The 21,864-nt window shown below is 48.6% G+C and overlaps 1 protein-coding gene across 1 annotated transcript in view; it reads right to left on the bottom strand.

Moving 5' to 3' along the window:
- Tafa5 (TAFA chemokine like family member 5) overlaps window positions 1-21,864 on the bottom strand; it is a 141,350-nt gene that overhangs the window by 58,641 nt on the left and 60,845 nt on the right. Inside the window, exon 2 of the mRNA XM_052161510.1 lies at window positions 21,585-21,734. Within this exon, the coding sequence (XP_052017470.1) occupies window positions 21,585-21,734 (150 nt within the window). The remainder of the gene's footprint in view (window positions 1-21,584; window positions 21,735-21,864) is intronic.

Genomic DNA, 21,864 nt, shown 5'->3' with positions numbered 1-21,864 from the left:
TTCCTGCTCTAAGAGCCACACATGCTACTTGGGTAAGGGAGCAGACAACACCTGTGTCTGTACAATGGATGGTGTCCTTGCAGTTCTGTTGCAGATAACATCGCTCAGCTGGGGTAAAGATCAAGGAGTAGGAGAGGTGAAAACCTGAGTCCTGATCCATGTGGGAAGCCTGAGGAGGGGTAGAGATGCTTTCCACCACCCCAGTAGGCAGAGCTAGGAGTCTGCCCTCAGAATACAGGGCCAGCACAGTCCTATCAGAGGCTCAAGCTGTGACAACCACAAAGGCCAGGAGCATGAGGAATGAGCCTTCACATAGCCTAGGGATTGTAAAGGGAAGCTAATGCCCAACACTCCCCCTAAAGGAATCATCAAATGTACATGTACACCTACACATAACCTTGAATGTACCATAGATGTACATAACCATGCATGCATCCATAGATGTATATACTCTTTCGTACCCATTCACATGCAAACAGCTGTGCATACACTACATATGCACACATGTATACACACACATACTCGCACTTACCCACACTGTTACAAACATGGGACAGAAGTCCATCTCCAGCATGCAAAGTCTTCTCAATCCAGTAGCAGTGGGCAAGTCCCACTTGTCACAGTACTGATCTCCCTGCTGCAAGGGCAGTGCATCCTGAGTCTCCTGGCATCTTCCTAAGTTTCTCTCATTGAGAAATAAGAGAGATAGCCAGGAACTGAGCATGAGGATAGACAAGCTGACTCCAGCAAGATCTGAGCCTTTCAAAGAAGGTCCCCAAAAATTCATGGGTGCCAGGAGCAGGGCTCCTTGTATAAGTAAGGAAAGTGAGGGGCCAGATATGATGGAAAGGGGAAGAACCCTGTGGTTTTCCCTGAAACTTCTTCTGTAGATGATATGAGTCTCAGCACGTGAGTTGTAGAATGACAAACTGGTGACACCTTGCAGACATGCCAGGACTTGGCAACCTTGGTTCAGAGCCAAGGTTGAACCATGGGCCCTGAGCACTCTGGCCCACACAGCAATTAATCACTCACACATGCTCCAGTGTTGAGGCCTGTGCCCACTGACAACAACTTCCCTACAGGTCTTTCAAGAATGGCAGTTACAGGGGGAAGAAAGCAATCAGAGATATCAGGCGAAAATCCATTAGTCCAATTAAAACTTCCATTCCCAAAGAGGCAACCCAGTGGTACTACTAAATCAGTCCCTCAGAAGAATGGTGCACAAGTTCTGGAGGACATGGGGATACTTGAAATATCATACCACACCTGGACGAGCAACCATGGAGTAGCTGTGAGAGGGAAGTACCATCTTTCCAGATCAGCAAGAAAATCAGTCATTCTATACCCAGCTAAAATATCACACTCAGCAAAACAGGTCTGGGGAAATGTCTGACAATTGGTAGGTTCTTCAATCTTACAGTCTTTGTTCCATGATAAATTTAAGTAGTGCTCACGACACTTAAGCAATCAACAGCCCTCTCTTTGGGGTGATAAAATTTATTTACATTTTCTTCTCTATACCTTACTTTTCCTTCTGTCTCAATATTCAACACTGGATGGCTATTGTTATTAAAGTGGATACTATTGCAGCAGAGAAGATATATGTATTAAGCAGGACAATTTCTCATAAGCTCTCTTCCCCAGACAGGATGAACATCCAGGAACCCAAACAGAGAAGGCTTTAGCAGGAGGTTTTAGTCAAGGTTCAAAGGGCACCTGTGCATGTTGGCTGATCTTAGGAAACATGAGGTGATAGTGTCAGCTGTTTCCTGACCTTCCCTCACTGATGCTACCCCTTGACCTTAGTTGCAGTATCCTCTCCACTTGATCAAAGAGTGAGGTCAGACCTAAGGTGAAGGGATTACTTCAAAGGCATGGAGCTCTAAGTATAAGACTTGGGATCAGAATGCAAGTGGTCTTCCTCACAGCCTTTCATCAGATATAATTTGGGTCAAGGCGGGAGGCACTGTCTTATCTCCCTTGTAGATCTGGAACTAGGTCAGGCAATTGAGCTAATGATGCTCTGACTGCTGGGTGGAACCAGAACTAAGACGGCTTGGGAGACTATGTATAGGATGCAAGCAATGTCCTGTCTGTCCAGGTTGGGAGGTGCCTGAAGTTTTCACAGGTCTCAGAGGCCAAGGTATACCCAAGAGCAGTCCATCTGCTGGTGAATGAGTTAAGGGTAGATTTGCTGACATCTGGGAGATTCCTCTGCCAAACAGCTCCCTTCAGACAGTGGTGTCTTTGAGGCATCTCTGTTATGGGTAGAGACAGTAGGGTGAACCACAAAACCCATTAACCAGAGTGAAGGGCACTCCAGGTCTACAGCTGTGCAGCCAAACCTTGCAATTAGACATGAACACTAAGTAAGGAGTTGGAAACACCCATCAGAGGACAGAAGGTCATGCTCCACATGGTCCTAAAGGGCACCAGGACTCAGGATCTACTTCTCATCGGTTGTTGCTTCTGATGCTTGGGAGCCTGGCAAAAAGAGGACAGTTTTCCCATCTGTGCTACTGGAACATTCAAGGTATGATTTAATGGGAATGCTCTGCTCCTCCAGGCTTACGTGTCTCTGGCATACAGGCACTTTGCCAGTGTTTTCTGATAAATACCTGTGTGCAATGGTCCCCCCGGCCTCCTAATTTATGGGTAATGAGCAATGACAGTTTGACTCAACAAAGCTTAAGATTTTCATTCAAACAGATAAGTTAGCACCACCCGTCCTGCCCTTTGGAAATGGTGTTTCCTTGCCTTATTTATTATCCCAAGCGGGGTCACCAGGGGCACATAAAGCCGGCTACAAAGAAGTCCTGGCTCATAATGGTCTCCATGATGGAAAATCACTCTCATACAACCGGGGAGGTGCTTCATGGCCATCAGGGCCATGACAAAATGCCAGGACCCAGAGTTTTTACATTCACAGATGAAATGGCAGAAGCGCCACTGCAGTACAGATGGCTCCTAAATCCTCCCAATGCTGCCAAACACTTGACCTGGGCCTCCATCTAACTGGGCCTTACTGGTTGCCCTCTTAGCCCCATCCACAGACACCCTCCTATTGCTGAGCTGTGTGGCCTCAAATTGGGACTGCTGCAGCCAACGGGCTGACCCAGGGCAGAGCATCTCCTGAGTAAGAGCTCACAGCACACAGGCTTCAGGCTCTGACAAGCAGACTGATGAGGGTGCAGAGATCAAGTGTCCCCAAACCTGCCTGCCTCAGCCTTTTAAGGGGTCTGTATTTGAAGTGTCCCTCCAGCAAGAACCTTTGTTAAAAGAACATTCCACATCCTCTGTGTAAACCAAATCATAATAACCTCTTCCGAGGAAAACTGCCCTAGATAAAGGAGCTGTAACTAACACTGCACTTATTTTCCATAAAAGCCGCTATTAAGGATGGCAGGCCGGCAAATGCACACAGTGATTAGTGGCCAATTACAAGATTATGGGTGGGCAGAGCTAGGGCAGAGCATGTTAGCAGCCTAGAGCAGTCATGTGGGTGAGACTGAGCCACCCTAAGAAGCTGTAGACAACATATCAATCCCAGGGTTCACACCTCCTGCCTCTCACTATGGTTAACCCCTCCCAACGTTATAGGATGAGCTTCCCCGGGTCTGGACAGTCAAACTGGGCAAGCTGCTTCTAAGCTGAGGTCATTAGCAGCATGGCCTGGGGATACACAGAGGGACTAACCAGAGGCTGCCTGGCTTTCAAATATGTGAAATGATGTTGGATCAGCAGCTCAGCTTTGCAACAGCCTTCAAGGTGACCAGCAGGCACTGGGCATGTAAAACAGGAGATCTGGAAGAGGGCGCATTCGGCAGATACCCTGTTTGCCGTACTATCTCCATGCCAAAGGCACTTCGAGCCTTTCTGAGCCATGTAAGATATCCTATTCAGGGATACTGAAACCCTTCTGGGAGGAAAGAAAAAGTAAAGACCATACAACCTATTTGAGAACCCAAAGGCAGGGTGAAAATCTGCCTGTGAACTCCCTGGAAACGGGGTGGTGCACTGGGAACTGAATTCCACCACCATGATGAAGCCACACAGGCTGGGGACACCAGGTTACGGGGACAGTGGGTATCTGCCCCTGCCACAGATACAGAAGATCGACTGGCAGGTAGATGGGGAAGTGAGGTTCTACTTTTTGAAGTCCAGAGCTATGTAGGCTTCAAAGGAAGGCATGCTGGGAAGTGGGGGCACACTAGTACCCTGGGTGGATTCTGTTTCCCCACAGATGGAAGTCCACATGCTGATCTAGCCCACAGCTGCATCTTCTTTCCTAAGAATCTGGAGAGGAAGCGACGACAGCTTACTCTGTCTTCCAGGAGATAGTATCATATGCTGGGCACCTTGCAAACAACACATGTTCTCCATAATCTCAGAGGCTGGAGGTGCAGGTTATGGCATCATCAGATTTGCCTTGTGGTAAGGATTTGCCTTGATTTCCTAGTTCATCAGTCAAAGTGCTCTCTGAGGTTTTTCTCTCATGAGGACACAGAATCTATGACCTAATTGCTGGGTCAAAGACCCTACTTCCTGACCACATCACGTGGAGAGGGATTAAGATTTAGATCTTAGGATAGGGGGAGCACAGATATTAAGACCAGGGCCTGCCTGTTGGGTGACTTGATTTTCCTTTTTCATCTCCACAGACAAAGCAGATCAGCATCAGGTGCCCAGCCCGAGAACTCAGCCTCACCCTCTGCCCTGGGGCTTGCTCTACTAAAGACCCCAGTATCTACAGGTGAAAGTCTGTAGCCTCGGCAGTGGGAAGCCAATGGCTCGTGTCAGGAGTCAGAATGGAGGAGGAATTGAATTAAGCGGGCAGCAGCTATAATGCAGTGCGGAGCACCAGGGAGCATCAATATTCAAGCATAGCCCACAAGATAAATAAACATCATCGGGAGAGAGCAGGCGCAGACGCGGAGGAGCGCTGACGTGGACGACTCCAAGCACCCAGTATGCAATTCCCGTGTCAGAACCCATAAGGCTGCAAATACATCAAGCTCACGGTTACACTATTTCAGGAAATGTAATTCTATTAGAAGTTTTCCAATCTTTCCTCTCCTCTTCCCAGCTTGTCTCCCAGTGCTGGCTGTGGCCCCTCCTAGTACAACACGCACCAGCTCCCAGCAAGCTGGACAAGACGGGTGGATAATCATGCAATTAGATGATAGTGACTAGGCTGGGTAGATTCAGGACTGGCTCTTAGCAGATATTCTCTGTGACACCAGATGCCTTGCCAACTATGGGCATGCAGCCGTACAGGGGCCAACAGTTGTCCCTCCCCTGCATGGTAGGCACACCCTACAAACAGCTTCCCTGGTAATATACTCAACTTGGCCACACAGGATCCAGTTTCCAGTACACAGTCTACATGATGAGAACCTTTGGCTGACTGCAGGGTTGGTGGCTCCTATGCTTGTCCTACTTCTTTTCCTGAAGATCCCAGCCATTAGCCATTTGGTGGCAGGGCAGGCTGGGGCCAGGCCATTTGAAGAAGCCTCCATCTTAAGAGGATCCGTGGAGCATCTTCCATATAGTGTTTCTAGAGCTAGAGCGTGAGCAGCCCCTGTTCAGTTTCTCACCAAGGTAGCCAGGGAGCCATCCTGCTATCCGCAAGATTGGTCCAGGTTTAGGGCTGAGGAGCTATGCCTTGTGATGCTGTAATGGTGACGTATGACAGAGCTCAGAGCCCATGACATCACATGGGCTAAAGGGAATATGCAAACAATGGTATTAACAAGTGTAACAGTAGGCTCCAAGAGATTAATCTCTAGTGTAAGGAAACATGTGTTGGGCTGGGAGACCTCTTGTGCTTTCTACTCTCTTTTTCTATACACCTAAAACTTCCCTATAGAAAGCCTGTAATTAAAACTAAATGCGCTGGTCCCACCCAGACACAAGGGAACACGCCAGGTGGCTTACAGTTTGTCTTTTAGCTAAAGTTCAGCATCTTCCTCTGGAAGGCAGGATGGGGCCCAGGAGACTTGGGGCCTCATCCTGCTGCACTTTCCATAGGAGAAAGACAGAAGCTTCCTATAGGGCCAAGCTCCTTTTTAGACGGAAAGTCCCCCAGACAGGTACACTGTGGTCCCCACAGTTGCTCCTGTGAACACACAAGAAAAGCAAAGGCCTTTTCAAGGCAGGCTGCACGTCAGTACGCTGTGGCACCCACTGCCTGTTCTCATGGACTGGGCCTAGGAGGGTGGTGTGGAGGGGGAGGGGAAGGACCTGCTATCCCTGCATTGCCAGCTCCGCTCGGGACATTTATAGAGGCAGAAGGAAAAAAAGGGAAACAGAAATGAGTTTGTTAGCATTCCATGGGAGGGGGGGACAAAATACACACGGTGATCTGAGTGATGACAGCCTCTGCTTGCTACTGATTAGACAGTACAAGATGATTAGCTAATTAGACATAATATAATCAGAGACAAGGCCCCCATCTCCTCTATTCCACCTCAAAAAAAAAGTGTTTTCAGAACGTTACGCAAAATCATCATCTCAAGAAAAATGCTGGAACTTTCCAACGAGTGACACCAGATCTGTCAGGTATTCCAGTGGCAGAGAGGTGAAACTTGAGCTCTGCCAAATACCACAGAGGATAAAGATCAGAGAGGAACAGGGCCTGAGTGTGGAACCCAGGCACAGGGACTGTAGAGCACGCAAGGCCGGACATTGGCTGTAAAGCCAGACAGAGCTTGACGCTTCGAACATGACGATTTCTCTTTACCAAAGTGTCCTATTAGGTAAAAGGCAAAGCCAGCCACCTATCAAGTAAGTGTATAGGTAGTGGACTCATAACACAGAAGGCAGAGGGCCTCCTGAAATACATCTAACAAAGAACCAGAAGCCAGCCATGGACAGGGCCTATATAAAGGAGCAGGAGCCAGCAGTGGGGAGGGGCAGGTAGACAGTCTGTGGCGGTAGCCATTTAACTCTTCAATAGGGCACCAGACGATTTTTTTTTTTTTTTTTTTTTTTTTTTAGTGTTAGCGCTAAACACAGGTAAATTTAATAAAGAGAGTCAAGTTATCACTGCCAGGAAATTCCACGTGCTTCCAAGAGGGTGGCTAAAATTAAAGACTGAGGATGGCAAAGGCTGGCAAGAACTCAGACCAAATGGCAGGTCCGGGGCTGTGGTGCCACATTCAACAGTGCACCAGCTTGGAGAATCCCTGGGCGCTGTTGATACTCACTGCCTCAGCCCACGACACACAGGCATTCCTACAGGAAGAGATGCACACATGGTTACCGCAAAAGACGCACATTTGTGTTTATAGTGGTTTTGCTCCATGATGACTTAGAATTCAGAGAAACCCATGCAGAGTAGACAAACAGAACAGTGTCGTCACAGGACAAAACTGTGCACGGGAAAAGATTTGGAGACGCTGCCACACAAGGTGTGAATGGCTCCCACAGATGACATGTTGTGACACCAGAAGCAGAGGGCTTGTTTCAGTTCAGCTGTGGAGTCCAGGAAAGCAGACAAGCAGAGATTCTGTTAGAAGGTCAGAGTTCAACATCATAGCACACACACACACACACACACACACACACACACACACGTGCCCACTGTATGTCTCAGCAATGTTTCTTACAGGACAATCACTTATTTGGATCTGTAGTTTTATGTGGTAGCAGTTTTTTTCTTTAAACTGTCTCCACGGGTATATTTGTAAGCCTGTGTAATGGTGTAGATGCTGCCCCATAAAGACCATCTGAGGATGTGGTAACACAGCTCTGATGAAGCAGTGTCCTCCCAGGTAAAACCTTCCACCATGCTGGAAAGCTTACTAAGATAAGGATGATCTAAAGGGAGGTTGTCTTAATCAGGGTTTCTGTTCCTGTACAAACATCATGACCAAGAAGTAAGTTGCAGAAGAAAGGGTTTATTCAGCTTACACTTTGACATTGCTGTTCATCACCAAAGGAAGTCAGGACTGAAACTTAAGCAGGTCAGGAAGCAGGAGCTGATGCAGAGGCCATGGAGGGATGTTTCTTACTGGCTTGCTTCCCCTGGCTTGCTCAGCTTGCTTTCTTATAGAACTAAGGACCACCAGCCCAGAGATGGCACCACCCACAATGGCCCTCCCCTTTTGATCACTAAGTGAGAAAGTGCCTTATAGCTGGATCTCATGGAGGCATTTCCTCAACGGAAGCTCTTCTCTCTGTGATAACTCCAGCTTGTGTCAAGTTGACACACAAAACCAGCCAGTACAGAGGTGAAACATTCTATTCTGAGGGGAAGCACCCCAAATTCAGGGAGCCAACAACTCAGAATTCTTTAGGAACTCTCTAAAAACATATCAGATTCATGATCCCAAGCACTATAAAAGCAAAAAAGGACTTCGAAGAGATAATCCTAAGACATGCCAAGTTGCCTGGAAGAAGCCCTCCACAGCCTGTCTTGATGACTCAGTGTTGTATAATGAGCTACGTTTCCCCAGACTCTGTGAGTTATTACCTATGTTGGGGTGAGGTTTGGGGATACAACTGTCTTGGATGTCTGCTCCTGTAAGTAATCCCTCACCCAAAATGCTGTACGAGTACCCAGTAAACTCCAGTTCACCAAGATGGACTTCGGTAGTACCTTTTTTTCCAGTTTTCCAAATCCCCGGTGAGTAGATGTTCATTCATGATTCACCAGGAATCACCACATAAGAGGGAAACCAGGTCCCAGAGGATGGTATGCTTGGGGACATTTCAATACGTTAGTCACTGAGGATCTCAGCATCACTCAAAGGAGACCCGGTTGTCCCTCAGTACCCTCAAATACTCCTAAATCCCCAGATGATCAAAATCTTTACATTAAAAAGTGTAATGTTGGCAGAAAGATCTATGAACATCAATGGCTAAGCTTCCAATCACTCGTGGATTATTTATAATACCTAACACAAAGTCAACACCACATAACTAGCTGTTATTCTGTAATGTGTAGGGAATAATGACATGGAAATTGCCAGTGCACGTTCAGGATGTTTAAAAAGAGCACCTTAACCCTGCCTTATGCTGCATTCACAGAAATGGAGGCCTGGGAGATTGGCTGACCCTCCTTCATCCTGTTATTCAGGTAGGTAGTCCATGAACATGACAGATGTCTTGATCAGGAGTCCCCACTTCCAGCTATGATGTCAGCTACACAGCTGCCTACCCTGAGCTAAACAGTCCAGCATAGGCATTCCAGGCTAAAAGGCTGGAGAGCATTACATCAGGAGAAGAAAAGGCCTCTAGAGGAAAAGGAGGTGATGGACGTCTTGAGTTGTTACCCGATTATAGTCCATCCAGGCATGATAGATGCATCTGGTGTTCTTCACAGCAAACTGTTCCCATCCCACAAAAATCATAAAATTAATGCCAGAGTTAGACCCCAACTCTGGGGTGTTCAGGGACAAATTGGGCTCAAGGTCTCGGGGTCACTTTCAACCACTCTGGAGTGCTCCACAGAGGTACTTGGTATGGTGGAGTCCTGGAGGAGTAGTGGGTGTGTAGAAGGTCATTCTCCCTCAGTGCTCAGAGGACAATCAACACCAGAGCCAGCTTTTGCAGCCACCGCTGAAAGAATGCCCAATCCCAGGAATGCAAAGCCAGGCTCATGTCCGAGGTGACTGGAAGCATCCAACCCCTCCATCAATCACAGGAAAGAGACAGGCCTGTCCCTATCCTCCACGCAGCCCTATCACATGATCAAAGTGGATTGGAATATCAAAATGAAAGGCTGCCCGACTTTCATCTGTTCTTCAGCAAATGGTTTAATTTGGTCTGAAACCTCAGCTGCCATCAAAGATACCAGCAGGGTTCAAAGAAGGGTCATGCTGAGCCTTGAGCCAGCCAGGGGCCGGGGAGCGGGATGGCGACGGGTCAGCTGTGGTAGGCAGGTCACTGCCATCAGTTACCTGCACACAGACCTGTGGGACACGCCATCCTAGGAATAACACTAATCTCACCCCATGGCTCAAAGCACAGTAGGGATGTAAGCCTCCTCCTCCAGGAAGCCATCCTGTCTTGCCACCTTTTCACTTACCCTATGAATCTGGAATATGGGTGTATGAATGAGGATGGAACTCATGAAGTCAGTGATCTAGTATCCTACCCCAGACTCAGCTTCTGGTAGGCCTGTGGGGTGGAGCTGAACTCTCTCCATTAAACCATTCCCTAAGATCCCTGGGTCCTGTGACCTAGTGTCCACAGGGAAATGTTCTACTGGCCTAAAGCTGATGATATTCTATGACACTGGGGACAGTGTATGTGTGTAGGTAGGTGGGGGAGCTGGGGCATAGTCCCTGTGAAGCCGGACACCTTTCTCACCTCGCTCAGAGTCTGGAAGGTACTGCTCCCGGAACTGGGCCTCAGGCTTGCCCTGGATGGACCAACTAATGGCCAGTGTTGTCAAATTGTCTAGATGCATTGTCTGCAGATGTAATCTGTTCCTTAGGAGACCTGGCATGGGTGCCACCGCCTCCAGGAAGCTCTCCACTGGTGCTTCAGTCTCAGTCTGCTCTTAACTCATCATGGTGCATGCCACAGGGCAGACTCTATTTCCTGACACCTCACTCTCTGCTTTCTGTACCCCACTGTCTCAGGCCCGGGCAGCTCAGGTGCTTCTATGGAAGAATAGACATTCCATTTGGCCTTATTCCCCAACTGTGTGCATTGAGCCAATTCTACCTTGCATGAGCCTCAGTTTCCCAGTTTGTAACCTAGAGCCCCTCCAAAATACTGGCAGGGTTTTTCTGGGTGGATTTTCTAAAACTGTATGAAAATGGGTCATGCAAGACCTCTGGTGAACTGGAGGGAATTGGGAGTCAGGTTCCGTCCACACTGGCTACGGCTAGAATGTAACTGTATAAAGAGCCCTGCTGCCCAGTTTGGGTGTAGCTGGGGTCTGGGGTTCCTGGACATCACCCACATTTACATCCCATTCTGAGAGTCAGGAGAGCTGGACACTGTGCAAGCCACCTGCCCAGGCTGACGCTCCTGCAGACACGAACACAGTAGGAACCAGGGGACACAAACCTGCCACTTGAGGGTGGCTTGCCTGCTTCCGTCCTTTTCAGATCACCAAGCATTACGTGGACATCATCAAACACAGTGTCGGCAGATTGCCTGCAGTCCAGGGAGGAGTGGCTTGCAGTTCTGTGGCCTCCTGCAGGCCTCCTGTACCCTTCCTTCTCCAGGAAGTGTCAGAGTGTCCCCCACCGATGGCCATAATCAGAGCATGGCAGGCTGTCACCCCATGCTGGGCCCATCAGCTCTGGGTTTCCTGGAGAGAATTTCCTCAAAGACTTTTCAAAGCTATGTCTTCCTGTACATGCTGATTATTCCCACACACTGATTAAACCATGAAGACTGAGCGTCAGTATCGGCACGGTGTGTCCTGAGCACATTAAACATCAAGGACGGGCAAGCCGCACTGCCACCCCAGAACAGCAGGAACCCCACATTCCCGGCTGGGGCCCTGCAGGTTCATTGGCCTTGCTCGTGACCAAGCTGCTTAGGATCCAACCCCGACCGGGTAGCACAGAGATCTTAGGTGGACTGCACAACACCAATAGAGCAAGTTCAGACCCAGGAGACAGGCTCTGTGCAGGGGACGCTGAGTGAAGGAGACAGTTCCTTCGGGAGGGATGGAATACAAGGCTGCAGAGAGAAGAGATGCCAAGGATGAAGTGTTTTATGAAATTTGACAGAGTAACAGAGAACCTAACCTGAGTAGGACAGAGCTCCTAAGCCAACCTCGGTCTCAACTGGTATAAAAGATCACTTCCTGGCAAACCGATTATCTATTTGCTACTTTATTTCTTTCTCCAGACTAGATCTTTTGTAGCCAAGACTGTCTATAAATCCCTAAGAAGTCTCTCTTCAAAGTGCTAGAGTCACAGGCATAAGCCACTATACCTTGGCGTGTTACAGTTATTGCTGAGTGCCCTATTCTTGACAATACTATGCACGGGGTTTATTTTTTACAGCCAAGTCTATGCATATTTGCAAAAAGGTGACACCCTCAGGAGCCATCAACCTGCTTTTTGAGACAAGGTCTCTCAGTGGGACCTGGAACCTGTCTAGTAGTTTAGACTGGGTGCTCAGCAGCTCCACAGGTTCCTTTGCCTCTACCTGCCCAACATTGGAACTACACATACATGCTACCACTCTTACTTTTTAAAAGGTGGGGGATGGGAACCAGGCCCTTACACTTCTATGGCAAGTACTTTCTTAACAGAGCCATCCCCCAAGTCCTTAGCTAATCAGCTCTGGGTTTCCCAGAGCGAATTTTACCATTTGATGTCATTGCAGAGAACACACAAAATCTATGTACTTTGTGCCCCAAACTTTTATTGAGTACTATTTAACTTGTGTGTGTGTGTGTGTGTGTGTGTGTGTGTACATCATGCATGGGTTCAGCTTTTTCTTAGCACAGGTCATCTATGAGCAAGGATTTTACGTTGCCCATTTTCCAATTGGGATGTCGCCTTCACCCTCCTTTCTTCATCCTCCTGCTCCTCCTCCTCACCAACTTCCTGCCTAACTGGTCCAGTCGCACCCTCCCATGCACATTTCATGGAGTACAGAGAGAGCACACTGTCTTGTTTCTGACATGAAGCACAGCATCCTGTCTCTCTCCCTACATCCAGCATGGCACTGGGAGCAGGCGTTTAAGAGACAGCCCCGCACTGCTTAAGATTAACCTCTTTCTTAGGATGTCCAGTATCTTTATTGTAAAAGTTTCAAGGTTTCACTAGAAAGCATTCTCTGCATGTATTGACACCACTGTGTATAAGTGTATGACTGTGGCTGTCTGTTATATCTTGAGCCAACCTTGCATTCCTGAGAGGAATTCCATGGGGATGCGGTGCCTAGTCCTTCTAACTGAATGTGGTTTCAGAATGTGGTTTCAGGAATATGTCATGAAGGGCCGTTGTGGTCAGACGTCTAAGGCCTACAATTTTACTTGAAATGTCTTTGCTGATTCTTCGACCACCAGGATGATACCTGAATCACAGATGTGGTGGTTAATACTGTTATCCTCCAGGAACGCCCATGCAAGATTATGTAAGCTTAGCTTATCCTCTGGCCATGCCTGAGACAAGTCTCGTGATTATGTTAATTGAAATAGGAAGGCCCATTCTGAAGGTGGGAGTGTCTTTCTTTAATGATTCAGGTAGTAGAAAGGATGAAAAAAATTCATGCTTGTTTTGTTTTGTTTTAAATCTGCTTGTTGATAGCTGCTGCTGTTGCTGCCACCACTACCAGCCACTGCTTCTGGCCCCTTTTGATGACATCACAACCAGCTTTCTTGGCCTTCCGATGTTGACTGAAGACTAGTGGCTCTCCACAATCTCCCTCCAGATGCCAATTGGGACTCCTGAGGTGCCCTGCCTTGTGGACTGAGCAATTAGAGGGCTCTCTTCAGCCTCTTTGGTGTGAAGACAGTCATTGTTAGACCACCCAGACCACAGTGTGTAAGCCAAATCTAATGAATACTATTGAATACATCTTTATTTTATTGGTTTGGTTCCTCTAGAGAACTCTGGCTGAGACAGAGCGAGGTAAAAAAGCGGTTTCAACATGTCGCTGTTCCCCAAGGGTTTGAGGACAATTGGTTCCAATTCTCTGAAGCTTTCAGTGATTTACCAGAGAAATCTTGGCCTGGGGATTTCTTGTCAGGAGAGCCTGTGCTCATCGGTTATGATTCTTCTTGTCACACTTCAACTGGACTATGTCTTGAGTTAGTGCTGTTTGTGCCTTTCTATGGGTGTCTGTGCCCTTCTCCCTGAAGTCATCGTACACATTTTCAGACAGTCATCTGCAGTGTTCTCTTTGACCCTCTTGATTTCTGTAAGTTGGGCAGACCCATCCTCTGTTCCTATGTGATAGTCTGAGTCTTCTGCCTCTTCTCTCTCTTGCTTCCTCCCTGCTTTCTATCTAGTTACCAAATTCAGGCTAGCCAACTTCAATCATTGTCAAATTCCATGCTCTCCTTTTCAGACCATTATTGCTTTCTCAGTTCCGCTTAATTTGGATGTTACCTGCCCTTCTTTTCCTAGCAGGGTTAGAAGGCTACTGTGGTTTGGATAGCTAAATTAAAGAGGAGTTTATAAACAAAAATAATAATGGCTGTGTGTACCAGTCAACTCGGCAAACCTGAAATCTTCATGTGTGGTTCTCACACGTGTGTAGTGTGAGCCAACTGCAGACCCTCACCCTAGGGCAGATCTAGGCTTCAGGGAAGCAGAGAGGCCAGACACAAAAGGGGTACCAGGCTGCAGGAAGGCTTCACACACAGCTTTCTAGTGCTTCTCTGCCCACAACTCAGGGGACCAGTCTGCAGCTGCACAGTTGCATTAAGAGCTTACACTCTTCCTAAATGCCACCGTCTCTCAGTGTTCACGCTGAAAGCTTAACAGCATGTTGAGCCATAGAGGTCTGCACTCTCACCAACAGGTCTACGCCAGCAGTCAAGCATCGTGAAGAGAGAGTTTGCCCATGTGAGGACATGGTGACCTTGGCTGACCCTGCACAGGCAACACTGGAATTGGCCTTCCCAGCCTCTGAAACACAGAGAAAGTAATTTCTGTTCTTTATAAGTTGCCCAGTTACAGGGATGCTCCTTGAGTAGGAGAGTGGCCTAATGGAAACAAGGAAGGAAAAGCATCTTCTCCTGAGAAAGAGACCCTGCTGCCCACCGTGTTCTCTGATGCCCTGAATGGCTGGCTCTCAGCTCTCAGGGTGCAGCAAGGGGCACTGCTGGCATGTGACCACGTGCCAATGGAGAGAGCACAGGTGGAAGGTCCCCCAAGGTGACAGCCCAGCAGGATGCCTTCCTACAACACAACACCAAAGAACCCAGCTCCCACAGGTCCTTCACACTTGGCTCTGCCCAACTCTCCCTTTGCCTGACCCAGTGCTGCCCATGATGGCTTCTTTCATCCCAGTGCTTTTGCTACATTGTGAGGTGAGGCAGGGGACTGACTCCTTACATCTACGTTGAACCATGTCTGATCTCTGCTCCTGCCAGGACCTCCTGCCTATTGTAAGGCTGCAAGGCTAGCTGGTAGACCAGCCAGATTCACACAGCTACTCCTCAAGTACTCCCCCTCCCCTTTCCTCACACCACTTAGTTACTTTATTAAAATAAGATTTTAACCAGTTTCCAACATCAGTATTGGAAATACTACATCTCTGCCAAATTTCTGGAGCTATTGGGATAAGGACATCAACATAGAGTCCCTTCATAAGGACGAGGGACTAAAGAATGAATTGGTCTGACACCATCAGGCCTGCTCAAAGCCCGGCATCTCTCTGCCCCCAGGTGATGCGCAGAATCACAGATCAGGGACTGCCTACCCTATCTGGATTCTCTAGCTTCATCCTCTGGGCAAATGAACCTCATGACCATCAGCTAGCTGCCCTCACTGAAGCCTAACGTAGAGCGGGCTTTGTAGAGCTGTGACAGCAGCAGGTGTGTGCTCCTGGACACCACAAACTCCAGCATGGCTCAGCACACATAGCTGACCCACTTTCATGGCAAGTTCCACATCAAGGGCTTGAGAAATCGGTGGACACGGGGAAAATCTTCCAGACCACAGAGGAGCAATGTGGGCTGCTCAAATTCCAACTTGGCCCGAGGCAGGACAGAAAGACAAGAAAGATCCTAGGGACATGGAGAAGGAAAAGGAGCCCCTTGCCCTAGAGTCTGGCTGAAGTTTCTTGACAACTATGAATCCAGACTTCTAATACAACTAATATTTGCTGTGAAGGTTAGCAGGATAGAGAGAATATTCCTTTTTATTTTTCTTTCCAATATATCATTAATAAAGCATTGCAATATTTCTAGAGTTGTTCATATATATGTACATATATTCTTTCATATATATGTATATGCATAATACATATATATGTGTGTCTATAACACACACACACACACACACACACACACACACACATGCACACCTAAATAAGAATGTCAGAAGAGCCATGTTTGAAGCCTGACCTTGTATGGACCTTACTCTTTTCCCCAGATTTATTTCCTGAGACTGTCAGAAACAAGACAAATTCTGTTTAGTGTAAAAGCACCGTTATTCCCTGTAGCCTTTGTGATCGAGGGTATCACCAGCTGTCCAATGAACCAAAGGAGCCTCCCTATGGCCTCATTTAAACTCCTTAGCCGCCTTGTGTTGTGTCATTTGTCTGCATGGCTACTGAAGAGACACTTGGGCACCTGTCTGTCACTTTCCTGTGGCACCCATACCCGCACTTGTGTGTCTTACCCTTCCTTACTTCTGCTGTTCTACTAACCTCCTCTCTAAATCTGAGTCGTCTCTTCTTAATGAGCTCCAACTCCACTTCCTGTCATGTTGTCCTGAACCTCTTCTCTGCAGCAGTCACTCCGGAGTGGAGGTCTCTGAGCAGAGCTCCTTGGAAGAGCACAGGCGGCAGTGTGGATGGCACTGCCTCCCCAGTCAGTCCCACCCCACTCCCACTGCCAAACGCATAGTGTAACACTTCGCCCTGGGGAGCCTCTGGGAAAAGACATAGATGACACAGGAATCCTGTTCTCAAACATTCTATCAGGAAAGGAAGGAACTTGGACAAGGAGACTGTCTGCCTGTCCCTTGTTCCGTGGTTGCCAGGCAACCACGTCTGGAGTCACCATGTTGAAAATTAAGCATGCTCATCCCCGCACTCGCAGCAGTCCATCGACCTACTTAGTGCACAGAAAGGCAGCAATTTCCCAGTAGCTCAAGCTGCTTTCAGGAGGCACAGGCTAAGACCCTCTCCATTCTGAAGCTTCTTTTCCTTCATCTAGATCAGGGCACCCTAGAACCAGGGCAGGGCCTTCTGTATTAGGCATACCCAGGGGAGCCCAAGTCTTAAGCAGGAGCCCCGAGGAGGATCCTCTCAACTACACGCACGCCATCAACTTCTCAACTCAGCACGCTCATCAGACAGCTGCTAGGTTGCTATGTTTCTGAGACACAGAACAATAAGATCTGAAAGGACCCAAGGGATACTGTGCCCAAACGATGCTCTGTAATTTGGCACTAGACTGTAAGGAAGCATACAGGCTATCAACGAAGTGACCGTCAAACCCCATGGCCATGGCTGAAGCTGGACAAACTTCTAGACTATGCTGCCATAGAGATGCCTCCTTGGTGGTCCTGATGCAAGTTGGTAACCCGGGGAACCAAGGCCCTTCTTCCTTGGCCATCCTTCCAGATGCCATCCATGGCTTGCTCAGGGATGACCAGGGGCTGAAGTGGAAGCTACACGTAGATCAGGATGATCTTCAAGCATGATGGCTATACTTGGGAAAGGTAAAGTGTAGCAAACACCTCCTAAGTGTCTCTCAGCTTCCAGGAGCTTACAGAACTGCCTACATCAGGTATGGCTGGGTGTCACTGGATTGAGCCATTGACTGCTATACCTGACAAACCAAGGATAGCTCCTAGGATTCTCACGTTGGCAACCAAAACTCACACTATGAAGAAGAGGTCCAGACCCGCAGGCTGGCCGAAGGCTGTGAGAACAGTTCTGAGAAAACCTCAGAGTTGCCAAATGAAACCACATCAGGAATCTGGTTGTGTCTCCCCAGAAAGGAGATGCAAGGTAGTAAGTAAGGCCCTTCCACAACCTGTCCTGGCAGGGCTCCTGCAGGCATGCTGAAGGGGATTGCTGAGCCTGGCTGATCTTGTTATCCAAGGAAAATGCCGCTCTCCAGTTGGACCACTAGGAATCTTTCTCTGAACTTCTGCAGGACATTCTGCAGCAACGGGCTCAGCGTGTGGCCTCTGGGGCATGGTGTTCTTCTGCCAGCATCACAACATCAAGTCTCACACATGGCCCCGCCTGGCTAGCCAATGTGGATGGTCAGACTTCATATTCCTTGGGGCCATGAGAGACACTCTGCTGTGTCCAATTTCCAGCTATTCTTATTCCTAAGGCTCTAGAAACTGTCTGCATGCCTGTCTTCCATTTGCAACCCTGGTTTCTTGTGGGTATAAGTCTTACATTCATGCCACGACTCTGTTAAGCGTTTAAGGAACCCGTGGGTTCTATTTTCTCACATTCATGAGAGCATGATTTCTCTCCTTCTGCATCTGGGGCCTGAGGATTACACTCTGGCTGTCAGTCTTAGTGTGTGCCTGCTGCTGTCACATCTCTGGCCTTTTCTCTTAAAAGTTCTTTTTTTCTATTTTTTTTTTTAAGTTGTATCCATGCAGCTATTTGTGTATGTGTGGGAGAGTACACTATGGTGTGTGTGTGTATGGAGGTCAGAGGACAAGGTTGAGAGTTGCTTCTCTCCTTACACCTTGTGGGTCCTGCAGGCCGGACTCTGTCAGGCTTAGTGATGACAAGAGCCTTTAACCTTTGAGTCATTTCATGAGCAAAATTTTTATTTTCTTGATGGGATACTTAGAAACAAAGGAGTCTATGCTTTCCTAAAGTCCGATTTCTTTCCTTCTCTTTTTTGCTGTTGTTTTGATGGCTACACCTAAGAACTGTTGGTCAAAGCCAAGACCCGTGGAGATTTACTGATCTTCTGAGGGTTAGTCTCCACTCTACACACTGACTGTGATGTCTGTGCAGGAGGGTGTGAGGTACCGCTCTGATGTTACTCTTCAGCATGGGGATATATAGTTGTCCTTGTGACATGTGTTCCTCTCTGAGGACTCTCTGGGAACCTAGTGGGTGATCAGCCAACTGCAACTGAGGGTGGAGTCTGCATTCTTAGCCCCTTGTATCCTATCCTAAGATATCCTTATCTTTTCTGGATCAGCTCCCAAGATAAAGGGCCCCAGTCCTAATCCAGAAACAAGGACCAGTACTAAAAACACATTCCCCTTTCCCTTTTCTCCTGCAGAGTCCCCCTGGCCACACCTGATATATGGAAGTCTTAGGTGTTACCGAGAGAAGAACAACTGTGCCCAGATGGTATCACAGAACACTTGGTGTCTTTGGCTGCTCTCAAGGCTTGAGACAGACTGCTGTTGTCCCCATCTGTGCAGGAAGACATGGGCTTTTGCTCATGAACGCTGGATGGTGAGCAGTCATGAAGATGAAACCTTGGGTCAGAACCTTGGACCTGCTTTGCCTCCCGACCCACATTCTACCAGGAAGTGCAGACTGCCATTCACCCAGGAAGCTAACAGCCATCAACATCAGCCAAGCAGGGGCCTTGAAAGCCTCCTAAGGGGGATGACATGGGGTACACACAGAAGATGGAGCAGAAGACAACTACGGGGCTCCTGTCTGTACTTGAGGGAATGCTTCTCATGCAAGGACTGCTTGCACCCCCAACCCAGCCTTCCCTCCTGCAAAGCTCTCACAGGAGCCCCCTCAGCTCTAGATAGGACATCCATGGATACCACTCTTCATTAAACTCCAGTGCCCCGGAGCATCTCTCCGACAAAGGCAAGCAAGGATCTCATGTCCCCCCCCCTCAACCCCCCATTGTCACCTTGAAGCCATGCTTTCTTTATTCGGATTTCCTTCCAAAGGAATTTCATGAGAACTCATCAAAAAAGGAGACAGCCCATCTACGCTTTGGCTAGGGGAAGAGTGTACACGGTTTTCTGCCGAGAGCCCAGCAAGGTTCTCAGTCCAGGGCACACCCTCAAGGGGCACGTGGGGTAACCTGGAGCATCAGTACACACAGCGTGTGCTGCAGAGACTTGCTCTGCCCTCGCTAAGCACAGTTCCAAGGTTAGGTCTGCTTGCTGATATTTGTGATAAAAAGAGAAGAACTAGAGCAGGCGACCAGGTTGCTTTCGGGTCTCTTTTCTTGTGGCTTTCTGTAGAGTGGATCAGGTCTATAAAGCGGTGGAGAAGGTCACAGTGCTGGAGACTGCTTTCTGCAGAATTGCCTCAGTTCAGACCCAAGGCCAGGAAAGAACACACTACGAAGTCATTCTCACTGGCGGCTCCCTCTTTCCGCAGAGGGAAGTTTTCTAGGGATCTCTTCATCCCTCAGGACCCAGCTCAAATTCTCCTTCAGCAGTGATGTACTCTTGCCCAGATGAGGCACCCCAGTTCTCACAGCACTGTGGTGTGGGGGGGGGTCCTATCAGGTGTTTTGAGACTTAATCTCCCTTATACTTGCCTATTCTTGATCCATCCCATTTGGATGAATTATTGACAAAGTGAATGATTGAACAAATGAATGAATGAATGAATGAGCAAGCAAATTTACCAACAGCTACAAAGTCGGCCAGCAAGAGAACCCATGACAACAGCAGGAGCAGTGGGTTACCACTTTTGCTCCTGAATCCAGGGTCAGCGCAGACCACTCCAGGCTAAACATCATTGGCGTTCGATGTCATCTGGGCCACCACGGCCCAGACTGTCTTCAGCAGACACAATGGCACACAAGGAAACTTATTATGCACACAGAGCAAGAAAACAGCAAAAGCAAAAAATTAAATTAGAGGGCAGCCTAGAAAATGCCCACTGTGCAGAAAGCTCGAGCAAACTAATTTGTTTGGCCTCCCTTGAAAATGGTGAGGTTTTAATTTGGGTCTCTGGGACCAGGCTCCTCAGGCACCAGGAGGCTGCTGGGGGGAGGGACAGGGATTTGGTTTCAGATGGGCAGATCCAGATTCAATTAGCACTCAGTCCAGACCCTGTCTCCCTGAGGCTGGTGGAATGAGGGAGAGAAGGCAAAGTGCTGTGGCTGTCAGTTTCCCATCAACCCAGCGTGGTCCCAGAAAACCAGTCTGTTTACCAAGAGGCTGCTTCCACCCCGCCCACAGGGATCAAGATGCTGAGCCCTTGGAGACTAGGCTACAGAGACCCAGGCAGCCTCTGGTTCCTCTACCACCCCCTGCTCTGGTCAGCACGCTCACCCTCATTCTATACTATCTTGTCTGCTACAGTCTTCAAGCCCTTCCACAATGGCAGCAGGAGCGTGGGGCGCCCACAGCTCTAGGGGGTCTATGGAAGACACTGAGGGAGGTCAGGGTTCAGTAAGCTTAGGAGCCTCCTTTACCTCACCACTGGGCCTCCAGCTGAGGGCAAGATCCCAGTCGGAGTTGACTCTAAACCCCAAGCTACACAGAGAAGCCAAGGCCTGAAAGAACCTCTTGCCTTGGTCTTGGGTAAAGTAGACCCTGGCCAGATCTCAGATCCACAGTGGGGACCATCTGGGATCTAGTTCAGGATCTTGTCAGCTCTGTTTCTGACCACGCCTCAGATCCTGCTAATCCTTTTCACAAGAACCTTCCTGATTTTGGGGGACAATTATCACACTGTGGTCCAGGTTGTTATAATGAACATCTTAGTGGGTTGAGCACAGGAACCACATCTGGGTGGAGACTTCGAGTCTTTGACACTTGGAATCATGTAGTCAGTGGCCACCCCTATGTGTATATAACATGATTCATGGATACAATCATGCTAGATCTACCAGCTTAATGAACAACTGCCCAGAGGCCTGACTCCAGGGATATACCTCAGAGTCTTGGCCTCAGAGCTTTCTGGAGAAGGCTCCTTTAGAGTGATGCCTGCTCACACAGAAGCCCTAGAAGACTGGGCTCAGTACCCTGAAGTGTTACCAGAAGGCCGGGAGCTCTTACCGTCCACACAAGCAGGCCGGGCTCGCGTGGTGCCTGCTATCTGCCCCTTTCTGCATGCACAGCGTGCTGTCTGCCGGGCGATCGTCCTCCTTGGCTGGCTGCTGTCCCGGTCTAGGGTCACAATCTCACAGGTTCCAGCGGCCAGCTGACCTGCAAGGAAGAAACAGCCACAAGCTAAGTGGCCACAGCCTGGAGACCCACAGCCTGACACCCACCCAGCACCCACCTAGAGTGAGGTTCACCACAGCTAGCTCAGCCAAAGCGATGTGGAGAGAGCTCT

This window comes from Apodemus sylvaticus, chromosome 17 (genome assembly GCF_947179515.1).
Source record: "Apodemus sylvaticus chromosome 17, mApoSyl1.1, whole genome shotgun sequence".
NCBI lineage: Eukaryota > Metazoa > Chordata > Mammalia > Rodentia > Muridae > Apodemus > Apodemus sylvaticus.
The sequence above is the reverse complement of the archived record's forward strand: the minus strand, read 5'-3'. Positions and strand labels throughout refer to the sequence as shown.